The sequence below is a fragment of the Neofelis nebulosa genome, chromosome 13, assembly GCF_028018385.1.
Source record: "Neofelis nebulosa isolate mNeoNeb1 chromosome 13, mNeoNeb1.pri, whole genome shotgun sequence".
Lineage (NCBI taxonomy): Eukaryota > Metazoa > Chordata > Mammalia > Carnivora > Felidae > Neofelis > Neofelis nebulosa.
This window is the reverse complement of record NC_080794.1, coordinates 77,796,468-77,809,837: the sequence shown is the minus strand read 5'-3', so window position 1 is coordinate 77,809,837 and position 13,370 is coordinate 77,796,468. Positions and strand designations below refer to the sequence as shown.

General features: G+C 35.3%; 1 protein-coding gene and 1 long non-coding RNA gene across 4 annotated transcripts in view; one reads left to right on the top strand and one right to left on the bottom strand.

Moving 5' to 3' along the window:
• The window catches only part of CCDC172 (coiled-coil domain containing 172), a 72,309-nt gene that overhangs the window by 25,071 nt on the left and 33,868 nt on the right, over nucleotides 1-13,370 (bottom strand). For all 3 annotated transcript variants that reach the window (XR_009252660.1, XR_009252659.1, XM_058697879.1), the window contains exons 6-7: nucleotides 4,986-5,087; nucleotides 4,525-4,627 (exon numbers count right to left, since the gene is read on the bottom strand). Coding sequence is in view for 1 of the 3 variants with exons in the window: in XM_058697879.1 (XP_058553862.1) it covers nucleotides 4,525-4,627; nucleotides 4,986-5,087 (205 nt within the window). In the remaining 2 variants the exon portion in view is untranslated. The remainder of the gene's footprint in view (nucleotides 1-4,524; nucleotides 4,628-4,985; nucleotides 5,088-13,370) is intronic.
• Nucleotides 1,394-13,370, top strand: part of LOC131493419 (uncharacterized) — a 30,503-nt gene continuing 18,526 nt past the window's right edge. The window contains exon 1 of the long non-coding RNA XR_009252661.1: nucleotides 1,394-1,787. This is a non-coding gene — a long non-coding RNA (uncharacterized LOC131493419). The remainder of the gene's footprint in view (nucleotides 1,788-13,370) is intronic.

Here is a 13,370-nt window from a genome sequence, read left to right as displayed (position 1 = left end):
AGAAAGGAGGGTGTTGGGGAAAGGCTGGGGGGGTTAAACCCGTAAAAGTCAGGAGTGAAGAAAAGAATTCCATGTGGCTATTCCAGTGGTGGGAATATACCATGCTTTTGTAAATAACATTCAAAACAGGTGAAGGACTTTATCTTCTTTGTAGTGAAAATAAAATTATATCAATCGCTGGAACATTTGTTGAACACCATGTGCCCTTGATTGTGCTGATGTGAGACTGGTCGAAAAATGAACAGGAAGTAGAGGGAATCCTCAGTCAAGTGGGATAGACTGACACACATAACTATCATAGAATACGATTAATGATATAACAGAATTACAAACATATTCTCTATGAACACAGAGAAAGGAAAAGTAGAGGAGAGTTTTCATAATTTATTAGAATCATTTATTCATTTATTTATTTAATGCCTACTATATGCCAAGCTCTGCACCGATGTCTTGGATTCTGAGTATGCAATGGTAAACTGAGTAGACAAGTCCCTCCTCTTGTTGAGCACATGGCAGAGAGAGATACTAACAAGATAAATCACATAAATATGTAGTTACAAAATAGAATTTGTGCTCTAAAGGAAAAATACAGGTTGTTATTTTAAAAAAATAACAGAGGGAGGGCTTCTCGGAGCAAACATTTCAACCGAGATCTAAAGGACAGGGTATGTTCCACCTAGGCAGGAGACAGGCAGGCAAAAGGGCTGGCAGACAATTTGGGGAGAAGGAAAGGTAGAGACAGAGGTTCTCAAATGGAAAAAAAAAGCTTGGATTGCTTGAGGCAGCATAGTGAAGAGGGGACCATGGCTGAAAATAACATCAAGAAGATGGTCAGAGGCTACATTGTGACAAGGCCACACTAAGGACTTTAGGTTTTATTATGTTCATTATGAAGTCATTGAATGATTTTAATAAGGGGATGACATGATTCAATTTACAATGGATCAGCCTGTGCAAGAGTGGATGAGTGGGAGAGAAGAAGTAGAGAAGAGGAGAGACTTACTGTGATCCAGGTGAGAGAGGGTAGTGGCTAGAACTAGGATGTTAGCAATGGGGAGAGAAAATTGGAAGGATTCAAGAAATATTTTGCAGACAAAATCAATAAAACTTGGTTATGGATTAGGGTAGGGTGAGAATGATGAGGTTTGTAAATATGTCAAAACTGCCTGCTACATTTTAGGTTTGAACAAAACCCATAAAAAATGACACGTGAGCTGGGCCTTAAGGACTAAGTTAGATTTTAGCTCATAGAGAAGAAAGAAAGATACTGAGGTGTGAAGAAGTCCTGTGGCATATTTGGAATTCCTTAAATGGTATTCTGATGCAATAGTAGTATAGGGCACAGATTACGAAGACCTTTGAACTCCACATCCAAGTACTAACCAGGCCCGACACTGCTTAGCTTCTGAGACCAGACTAGAACAGGCATGTTCGGAGTAGTATGGTCATAGACAAAACCTTTGAACTTCTGATAAAACTTCTGTGCTTGCTTTTTTGCTTATTTAATCAGGGCAGCATCACTTCAGATCTATGATTATATCAAACTGTTGGGTATTCAGGACTGGAGCTTAGGAAAGAGAGATTCAGGACAAGTATTTGGAAATCATATGTGATCATTAAAACCATTACAACATATGAGCCAGCCCATAAAGAATACAAAGGAAGAAGACAATCAATGATTAACCTTTAGGGATCCCCTGCATTTAAAGGACAGGTGGAAGGAAAAATGAGAAAGAAGCTTGAAAGTCACAAAATCCACATGGATAATATGAAGTCAAAATGTAATCGTAAGTAATTATATAATTATACCTAATTATAGAGCATTTCTATGTTCCAAACACTGTTCTTAATTTTTACTGTACCCTTGTGAGGTAGGTGCTATTATGAACCTCATTTTATAGATCTAGAGACTGAGGTACAGACAAGTTAAATTGTTTGTCCAAGACTGCTCACTTAGTAAACAGCAGAGCTGAGATTCCAAGGGGTTTGTAATCTTAATCTCTATGGTTACTGTCTCTTAAGAACCTGAGATTTATCATTTCTATCCTCCCTGAACTATATGAAAAAACAAAACAAAACAAAAGAAACAAAAATCACAACAACTAGATCAGTCATTATTGTACAACCTTCTGGGAGCTTCTTATGGATTAGCCCAACCTTTGATTTAAGTGTTAATCACAGCGATATTCTACAAGTTAGCTGACTTAACATGATCCCACACTCTTCAAAATAGAACCTTTTAAATAAATAAGCATCTTGGTATTTACAAACAGGAAAAGATTACCTAAAGCAGAGACCATCAAACCACTGTGAATGTAAGTACCGAGTCTACAATAATGGATGACATCACAATAGTGTCCAACAAATAACCTGAACATGGCAGATTAACTTAAAAAATCATTAAAAAAGAATTCCAATAATGTAGACAGAATAAAATATGTATAAAAATTTCCAATTACTAAAAGTAGAAACAATAAGCTCATACAAATAAACTAACAGTAATTTTTTTTTATAATTGCTTTCTTACTGGTTCAAGTTTAATAAAAGTAGGAGTACAATTATAATAACCTTAAAATAAAACTGGTTCTCAACTGGGGACAATTTTACTCACCCCTCTGTGCCCAGGGGACATCTGGCAATATCTGGAGACATTTTTAATTGGCAAGGCTGGGGGTGGAAGGTGCTACTGGCATCCAGTGGGCAGAGGCCAGGGATGCTATCAAACGCTTAAATTGCATAGGGCTGCCCTCTCACAACAAAGAACAACCTGGTCCAAAATGTCAACAGTGTGAAGTTTGAGAAACCCTGCCATAAATATAGCATCTATACCCACAGAAGTTAAACCTGAAAATTTAGGAAAAAGGCAACAGAATTCAGTATACGTTTGAACAGAATGTTCAAATGGAACAGAATATTCCAAAGTTAGGGATAAAACCAACTTAATTTTGGCCTTCATGATATTGAATAAATGTCATATCATTTCTTGCCATCATAAGACTCTTGTTATACTAATTATGAGACTTATGGCCCTATTTCCTAAAATCTTTACACTCAGTACTTTGACTTGGTTCTTTATACTTGAAATAACTTTTATAGAACATACCAGTTGGCAAAATAAGCTACACATATCAAACAATTTAAAGTGGGAACTGGCAAATAACTGCTAAAATGCAGAAAATGGACAGTGTATACAGACTGATGTTTCTTCCTATTCAAATTTCCTGTCACCATCTGTGAAGGAAAGAACACTCTAACAGACTTTGTGTGTTTAATTTTAACCCAGGGCAAATTTTTATGACTCAGTGATAAACCCACAAAACTGGAGTTCACATCGGAAGTCCTTACACTACTAACCATAATGATACCAGTGGGCATTATCATTTTTAAAAGTGTAAAAAAATCAATGAGCAGATTGTCATTACAGAAACGCATTCTGCATCACACATATCACCCAAGAGATTGATATTTCATGCTTATAAAACTTAACATAAAATTAAATTGCAAATATTTTCTCACAATCTACTAAAAATATGGCCTAAAGCAATACACTACTAATATGAAGCATTTGTTCAGCTCTAGTGGACATATTTCTATATGATTTATGTAAAAGAAGACTTCATTTGCTTCTCATAGATTCAGTAATGAGGTTTCTTTCCTTATATTTAGCCTAGAAAGTATATGAACTTCTTTGAAATTAAGCAAGAAAATATAACATTGAATTATTAATAAATAATAGTAGAATTAATAAACCGAAGTTTTTCTCCTTGTGTGTATGACTGTGTTATTTCAAACGCCAGCCTTTCTTTCATTATCCAAGTGCATAAAAAGCATCTAAACGTTCCATACAAAAAATACATTTCGTTCTTTCAGCACCAAACCGGTAGTAATAAATTTCAAGAAAAATAGGAATTTGTGATTTTCCCCCCTTAGATCTAAAAAGATAAAAAATAATTTCAATACTTTTTTAAAAAGTTATGAATAGGGGCACCTGGGTGGCTCAGCCAGTTAAGCGTCCAACTTCGGCTCAGGTCATGATCTCCTGGTTTGTGGGTTTGAGCCCCGCATCTGGCTCTGTGCTGACAGCTCAGAGCCTGGAGCCTGCTTCAAATTCTGTGTCTCCCTCTCTCTCTGCCCCTCCCCTGCTCACCTCTCTCTCTCTCTCAAAAAGAAATGAACATAAAAAATATTAAAAAATAAATAAAAATAAAAAGTTACAAATAACAAAAAGGGGGGTTGTGGAACCAATACTTTGTCTTAATCTATTGGCATGTGAATAGCACTGAGTCCATGAGGCAGAAAGATAAAACTGATTTCAGTAGTATCAACCTGATACCCTGTGAAACTTACATATAGTTCTTTTTAGCTAGTGAAGCGTTTTCTCATTAGCATGTTTCATAATATACATAGAAGGAATTAATGTCTTTATTTGGAACTTAAATTACACATTCAGTTTTATGTTCAAATCTCTTTGAAAACTTGAAAAATTACTAGATTTTATACCAAAATATAATAGGCAATTCTTACCTTAAGCATTCAGCATCATTTTGAGGCTTTTCATTGATTTTTACTTTTTCTGCCTCTAGGTATTTGGTAGTACAAATGGCTTCATTCTTTTTATCTTCAGAAACTAAACAGTTAAGAAAATGCTTACAATCTTTAAAAAATAAACAGAAGAGCTACCTTCATTCGTTCATAAGAACAATACTCTAATTTTTGGTACTTCATATAAAATGTATGTAGTAATGATTTTTATTTTTCTACTTTAACATAGCAACTAAAGGCACAAAAAAGATCTTAACAAAATTTATGACATTAAAAATACCAGATCTAACACTGATCATTTCAGTATTTTACCTATTCTTTTTTTATACCAATAATAATACTATATCCCAATAAATTAGTACAATCTGAAAGAATATTATGACCCTGTTATGTGTATATAACTATATTAATCAGCAGAATAAACTAGCTCATAAAGATAATACCTTTAAGTTTTCTCTGGAGAGTAAATAATTCTTGTATTAATTCATCCTTTTGTTTTTGAAGTTCACTTAACTGGTCACTATCGTGTTCCATTGTCTTCATTTCTAGAAACAAATAGACAAATAAAAATCACATTTTAACTATTTAGGCTTTGCCTTAAATATGTCAGCAGGTATTAACACTGTGTGTGCGCGCACACACGTGTGTGTGTGTGTGTGTGTGTGTGTGTGTGTAGTAATAATAATTTAAGCATCATATGGTCAATTCTAGGCCCCAAAAGGCTTCCTCTGGCCATCTAGAAACTGTTTCTAGTAAACTGACCAGGATTCATTAAGCAACAACCAGGTACAAAAGAATTCGTTGGTGGTTGGACCACCAAGAGATAATTCCAAAGAATGTAATATCACTAAGTAAAACAAGATTCCAAATAGGATAGTGAGAAAACTCTACCCTTCATAACTAAAGCATATTTAAAATAGCATTCCCCAGTACTCACTATATGGCTACAAACCTCCATAGTATTGGGAATACTATTTTTTCTACCTAGAATGCCTTTCCTCTCTTTATTCCCACAGTAAATTCCAGTTCATTCTTTAAGATTCACCTAATTTTTCAAAAGGTAAACAATAAATCAGGACACAAAATTTCTAGCACATGACACTAAATTAGTAGCCAACTTCCTTAATGTACTAAGAGCTCATATAAATCAGTAAGAACAAAACTGCAGAAAGATGAACAAAGAATATGAGCAGACTGTTCACAGGACAATAAAAAGAAATATAAGCAGTCAATAAATTCAGAGAAAGAAATTCAACATCATGCAAAAATCAAGGAAATGCTAATTAAACAACACATAAAATAATATTTTTACCTGTCAGATTGGCAAAGATTAAGGTCAGCGTTAATGCCCAGACTGGTAATGGTATAGGATAATAATACAGGAAAACAGGCACTCACTTATAGACTTGGTAGGAAAATTAATTCAGTGCTTTAAGGAGTATAATTTGGCATTGAGTCTCTTAATATTTTCCTCTGATCTAGCAGTTTCTTCAGTAGATTTTGCCACACAAATATAGTCACAGAAGTATAGGGAGATATATACTCAGATAGTGAGAGGCCCTTATTGATGGTCATGTTGGTTGTTTCTTGATTTTTATTTTTATTTTGTTTTGTTTTCTTCTGAAATCACCACCAGTCCTTCTACCTGTGCACTTTCCTATCTTCTCTGGGAACTGAGAAGTGCGCACTGACGATGCGGAGACTGCTTGGGATTCTGTCTCTCTCCTTCTCTCTCTGTCCCTCCTGCACTCTCTGTCTCTCTCTCTCAATCAATCAATAAACGAACAAATGAACAAACAAACCTGAAAAAAAAAGAAGTTGAGTCTAATCCCCTTCACTTGAGTGTGGGCCGACCTCAGTGATGTGTTTTGAATAAACAGAATGAGGTAGAAGTAATGCTACCCAATTCCTGAGTCTAGATCATACGATGATATAGCTTCTCTCTTGAATTTTCAACTCTACTTCTCCATGGGCTTTGATCCATCAGCATTTAATATATTCAAATATCTCCTGTCTCAAAAAAACACTTCCCCAGTAAAAACCCTCCATTGACCTCATACCCCTCTGGGTTACTGGACTCTCTGTCTTCTCCAGAGAAACTTCGCTTCAAGGACTTGTGTGCGCTCATGATCGCCATTTCCTCTGCTGCCACTGCTCAACCCATCTTACGACCTGGTTCGTTCGTTCCTTTTTCTTTCTTTTTCTTTCTTTCCTTCTTTCCTTCTTTTCTTTCTTTCTTTCTCTCTCTTTTTCTTTCTTTTTCCTTCTCCTTCCTTCCTTCCTTCCTTCCTTTCTCTTTCTTTCTTTTTATGAAATTTATTGTCAAACTGGTTTCCATACAACACCCAGTGCTCATCCCAACAGGGTTTCTGCCCTTTCTTACTACCTCCATCTGTTGCTTTCTCTAAAGCTCACCAGGGACCTGCTCTTGCTGCTTCTTAGTCCTTATGGGTGACAGTTTGGCAGCAAGTAATGTGGGTTGATCACTCCCTCAAACACTCCCTCCTGTAGGTGAATTCGTTGTCACACAGTAATGTTTCCTGCCTACCTCTCACATTGTTCTTTGCCATTTCCTTTTCCTTGCTTTGAAAATCCTGGGTTCTATTATTTTCTTTCAATACATTTTTCCTGGGTGACGCTCAAAGTTAACAGTTCCAGCCAAGCCTCTCTCAGCACTTTTGACTTATAGACACAACTTTTCAACATTGACACTTAGATCTGTCACTTGGCTAATCTCTATCGGCCTCAGACTTCAGTCTAGACATCACTTGCTCGGAGAGATCTTCCTCAACTCCTAGTTCACATTAAGTTCCCTTATTATATGTTCTCACACCATTTTGTACTTCTTTTGGAGCAGTCATTAATTCATAATTATCTCTTTCATAGTGTTGGAGACAGAGCATTAAATAAAACAAAGTCCTGCCATTACAGAGTTTAAAGTCTCATGTAAAAATGTTAAAAAATATTTAGAGGCAGGCTTTGTGAAAGTATAAAGACCAACAGTACCAGGTACCATGGAGGCAAATCTATTAAAATAAATTCATATTTCTGGAAGAAAGGATACAAAATACAGGGCTCCTACAGTATTTGTGGTATCAAGGACTTTTTTCTTCATCATTTTTATAGACGAATAATTTACATAAAGTACATCCATTTACAGCATACAATTCTATGAGTTTTGGCTGTCACAATACACTCATGAAACCACCGCCACAATCAAGAAATTGTATATACACTTCCTATCAATTCCTAAAGCTTCCTCTGCCGCTTTGCAATTTATTCATTCTCACCCAGGCACCCACTGGTTGACTTGTCACATGCCTGCTTGTTGTCACACACAGTTTGCATTGTACGTGGTGTGTGTTCTTCTGTATCTAGCTTCTTTCACTAACAATATCATTTTGAGATGCATCCATGATGTCTATGAGCAGATTTGTTATTTTTTACATCACTGAGTATTCCTATGGCATGGATATACCAATTTTGTTTATTACCTCCTAATGGACATTTAAGTTATGTTAAGTTTTTGGCTATTGTGAATAAAGTTACTAAAAACTTAGTGTGGACATATGTTTCAATTTGTTGGTGTATCTAGTTGTAGGATGACTGGGTCATACAGTAAATGTATGCTTAATGTTTTAAGAAACTGCAAAATAATTTTTCAAAGTGTGTACCATTTATTTCACATTCCCATCACTACTATACGAATTCCAGATGCTCCACATTCTTGCCAACACTTGATATGACCGGTCTTTTTAATTTTAATTAAATGAATGTACAGTGATATTGCATTGTGGTTTAAATTTGTATTTTCCTGAAGACTAAAGATATTGAATATCTTTCCATATGTCATTGGTCATCAGTGTATGCCCTTTTGTGAAGTTCAAATCTCTTCCCTCTTTCATAATCAGTTGTGTTACCTTATTAACTTGTATGGGTTCATTATATTCTAGATAACAGTACAATGGCAGATATACGTATTGCAAATATTTTATCCAAGCCTGTGGTTTGTCTTTTGATTTTCTTAATAGTGTTTTTTCAAATTTAAATCCAATGTAATTGTTTTTTCTTTTATGGTTCACGTTTCTGTGTCTCATCTCATTGCTTATCCCAAGATGGCAAAGACTTCCTATTATGTTTTCTTCTAGAAGTTTCATAATTTTAGCTTTCATCTTTAGGTGTATGCTCATTCTGAGTTAATTTAATATGCCGTGAAGATTTAAGAATAATTGTTTCACAACGGATGTCCAATAGTCTCAGCACCATTTACTGAAAAGACTGTCCTTTCTCCCTGGAATTCCCATGCTACCTTTGTTGAAAATCAATTGACCCTATATGCAGAAGGCTATTTCTGGACTCCTTCATTCCAATGGTACATATGTGCCTATTTTTAAGCCAATGACACATTATCTTGATTACTATACCTTTTTAGCAAAATTTGAAATCAGGGAGTATAGATCCCTAAATTTTGTTCTTTTAAAAAATTGTTTTGGCTATCCTAAGTAATTTGCATTTCCCTATAAATATTAGAATCAGCATTCAAGGCATAATAAAATTTGATGGGATTTTTACTGAGATTCTCTTGAACCTATGATCAATTTGAAGAGAACTGTTCTATTAACAAAATTGAGTTTTCTAATCCATGAACATGATAGATGTATTTATTTAGGTCTTCCTTAATTTCTTTTTTTTTTTTTTTAACGTTTTTTATTTATTTTTGGGACAGAGAGAGACAGAGCATGAACGGGGGAGGGGCAGAGAGAGAGGGAGACACAGAATCGGAAACAGGCTCCAGGCTCCGAGCCATCAGCCCAGAGCCTGACGCGGGGCTCGAACTCACGGACCATGAGATCGTGACCTGGCTGAAGTCGGACGCTTAACCGACTGCGCCACCCAGGCGCCCCCCGGTCTTCCTTAATTTCTATCAGCAGTGCTCTGTGGTTTACAGTGTAGAAATCCCTGAGGTCTTTTGTTAAATTTGTTTCTATTTTGTTTTTTTGATTGTTTAAATGGTATTTTTATTCCACTTTTCAATTGTTCGCTGTTAGTATATAAAAATTCAAGTGATTTTAAAACATATACCTTGTAGTCTATAACCTTATTATATTAACTTACTAATTTTGGTAATTATTTTGTAAATTCCTTATAATTTTCTATATAATCATGTAACCTTAAATAGAGGCAATTTTATTTTTATACTTTCTGATCTTTATACCTTTCCTTCTTCTTGCCTCATTGAAATGGTTAAAATTATTAGGACATCCAGGGCCATACTGAATAGAAGTGATAAGAATGGGCATCCTCACTTTATTCTCAATCTTTGTGGAAAAGTATTTAATATGTCACCATTATGTATAATATTGGTGTTCAATATTTCATCATTAAGTGTAATAGTAGCTGTAGGCTTTTCATACAGGTTCTTTATTAGGTTGAGAAAGTTCCCTTCTATTCCTGGTTTTCTTAGAGTTATATAGGACTGTAATGATCCATTTACCAGTCCCCCTTTCCAGTCCTTTGTTATAGCTGTCACATATGCAAGTGACACACATGTATACAAATCGTCTCTACATACATTATAAATTCCACAAGATGATATATTATTTGCTTTAAGCAATCATATGTATTTTTTAAAACCAAGAGAAAAAATAGGTATTTATATTTATCTTTATATTTGCAATTTCTGATTATTTTAATTCATTATGATCTGAGTTTCTCTCTAGTGTCATTTTTGCTTCTACTTAGAGGACTTCCTTTAGCATATCTTGTTGAATCATGATGGCATTGGATTCCCTTAATTTTTATTTATCTGAAAATGTCTTTATTGTAACTTCATTTTTGAAGGATATTTTCACTGGATAGAGAAAATTTTCTTTCAATATTTTCAAGATGTTATTCCACCGTCTGCTTGACTTCATCATTTCTACTGACAGGTACATAGTCATTAGATTTATTGTTCTCTGTTTTCAAGATTTTCTCTTTATCTTTGGCTTTTCAACTGTTTGACTATTATTATGTGACTAGGCCTGGATTTCTTTGAATTTATCCAGTTTGGGTTTGCTAATTTCTCGAATATGTAAATTACTGTCTGTTAGAAAATTTAAGAAATTTTCTGCCATGATTTCTTCAAATATATTTTCTGCTAATTCTCTCTTCTCCTTCAGAGACTCCAATTACATGAATGTTAGACCTTTTAAAACTGTCCCACAAGTCCCTAAGTTTCTATTTTTTTTTGGTTTCATTTTAATTTTTCTTTGCTTTTCCAGATGGGACAATTTCTATCAATCTATCTTCATGTTCACTGGCTCTTCTATAAGCTCCATTCTGCTATTAAGCTCATTTAGAGACAATTTTTTAGGTAATATTATCCTCATTTTATCGTTTTTATTTTCTATTTGTATTTTTTAAATTAATTTATTGAAATTCAAGTTAGCTAACATGCCATGTAGTATTGGTTTCAGGGGTAGAACCTGTGATTCATCATTTACATTTAACACCCAGTGCTCATCCCAACAAGTGCCTTCCTTCATGCCCATCACCCATTTAGCTCATCCACCCACCCACCTCCCTCCAGCAACCCTCAGTTTGTTCTGTGTATTTAAGACTCTGGTATGGTTTGCCTCCCTCTTTTTTTTTTTTTTCCAAGTTTATTTATTTATCCTGAGGGGGGAGGGGCAGAGACAGAAAGGGGGAGAGAGAGAATCCTAGGCGGCTTTGCACTGCCAGCACAGAGCCCAGCACAGGGCTCGAATCACGAACCCTGAGATCATGAACTGAGCCAAAATCAAGAGTCAGATGCTTAACCGAGTCTCCCAGGCACGCCCTTCCTCACTATTTTTATCTTATTTTTCTTTTCTCTCTCCTATGTTCACCTGTTTTGTTTCTTAAATTCCACATACGAGTGCAATCATATGACATTTGTCTTTCTCTGACTTAATTTCACTTAGCATAATTCGTTCTAGTTCCATCCATGCTGTTGAAAATGGCAAGATTTCATTTTTTTTTAGATATGAGTAATATTCCATTGTACATATATACCATGTCTTCTTTATTGATTCATCAGTCAATGTATATTTGGGCTCTTCACATAATTTGGCTATTGTTGATACTGCTGCTATAAATATTGGGGTGCATGTGCCCTTTCGAATCAGCACTTTTGTATCCACTGTATACCTCGTAGTGCAATTGCTGTGTCATAGGGTACTTCTATTTTTAACTTTTTGAGGAACATTCATAATGTTTTCCAGAGTGGCTGCACCACTTTGCATTCCCACCAACAGTGCAAAAATGTTCCCCTTTCTCTGCATCCTCGCCAACGTCTGTTGTTTCCTGAGTTCCTGATTTGAGCCATTCTGACAGGTGTGAGGTGGTATCTCATTGTGATTTTGATTTGTATTTCCCTGATGATGAGTGATGTTGAGCACCTTTTCATGAGTCTGTTAGCTATCTGGATGTCTTCTTTGGGAAAGTGTCTATTCATGTCGTCTATTTCTTTACTGGATTATTTGTTCTTTGGGTGTTGAGTTTGATACGTTCTTTATAGATTTTGGATACTAACCCTTTACCCAATATGTCATTTGCAAATATCTCCTCCCATTCTGTCAGTTGCATGTTAGTTTTGTTGATTGTTTTCTTCACTGTGCATAAGCTTTTAATCTTGAGGAGGTCCCAATAGCTCAGTTTTGCTTCTTGAGACATGACTAGTAAGAAGTTACTGTGCCAAGGTCAGAGAGGTTGCTGCCTGTTTTCTCCTGCATGATTTTGATGATTTCCTGTCTTACAGTTAGGTCTTTTATCCATTTTTAATTTATTTTTGTGTATGGTGTAAAACAGTTGTCTAGTTTCATTATTCTGCATGTCACTGTCCAGTTTTCCCAGCATAATTTGCTGAAGAGACCATCTTTTTTCCATTGGCTATCTTTCCTGCTTTGTCAAAGATTAGTTGGGTCTTTTTATGGGTCTATTTCTGGGTTCTCTCTTCTGTTCTATTGATTTATTTGTCTGTTCTTGTGCCAGTACCATACTATCTTTATGATTACAGCTTTGTAATACAGCTTGACGTCTGGAATTGTGATGTGTCCAGCTTTGGTTTTCTTTTTCAACAATACTCTGACTATTCAGGTCTTTTCTGGTTCCATACAAATTTTAGAATTGTTTGTTCTAGTTCTGTGAAGAATTCTGGTGTTATTTTGATAGGGATTGCACTGAATGTATAGATTCCTTTGGGTAGTATAGACATTTTAACAATACTTGTTCTTCCAATCCATGAGTATGTAATGTTTTTCTACTTCTTTGTGTCTTCTTCAATTTCTTTCATAAGCTTTCTATAGTTTTCAGCATACAAATCTTTTACCTCTTTGATTAGGTTTATTCCTAGTTATCTTATGGTTTCAGTGCAATTGTAAATGGGATCGATTCCTTAATTTCTGTTTCTGCTGCTTCATTATTGGTGTATAGAAATGCAACCAATTTCTGTCCATTAATTTTGTATCCTGAGACTTTGGTGAATTCATGTATCAGTTCTAGCAGTTTTTTGGTGGAGTCTTTTGGGTTTCCCATGTAGAGTATCATGTCATCTGCAAAAAGTGAAAGTTTGACTTCTTCTTTGCCAATTTGTATGTCTTTTATTTCTTTTTGTGGTCTGACTGCTGAGGCTAGGACTGCCAGTACTATGTTGAAAAAGACTGGTGAGAGTGGACATCCTTGTTGTGTTCCTGACCTTAGGGGGAAAGCTCTCAGTCTTCTCCACTGAGGATGATATTAGCTGTGGGTCTTTCATATATGGCCTTTATGATGTGGATACATGTTTCTTCTATCCTTTCTTGAAGTTT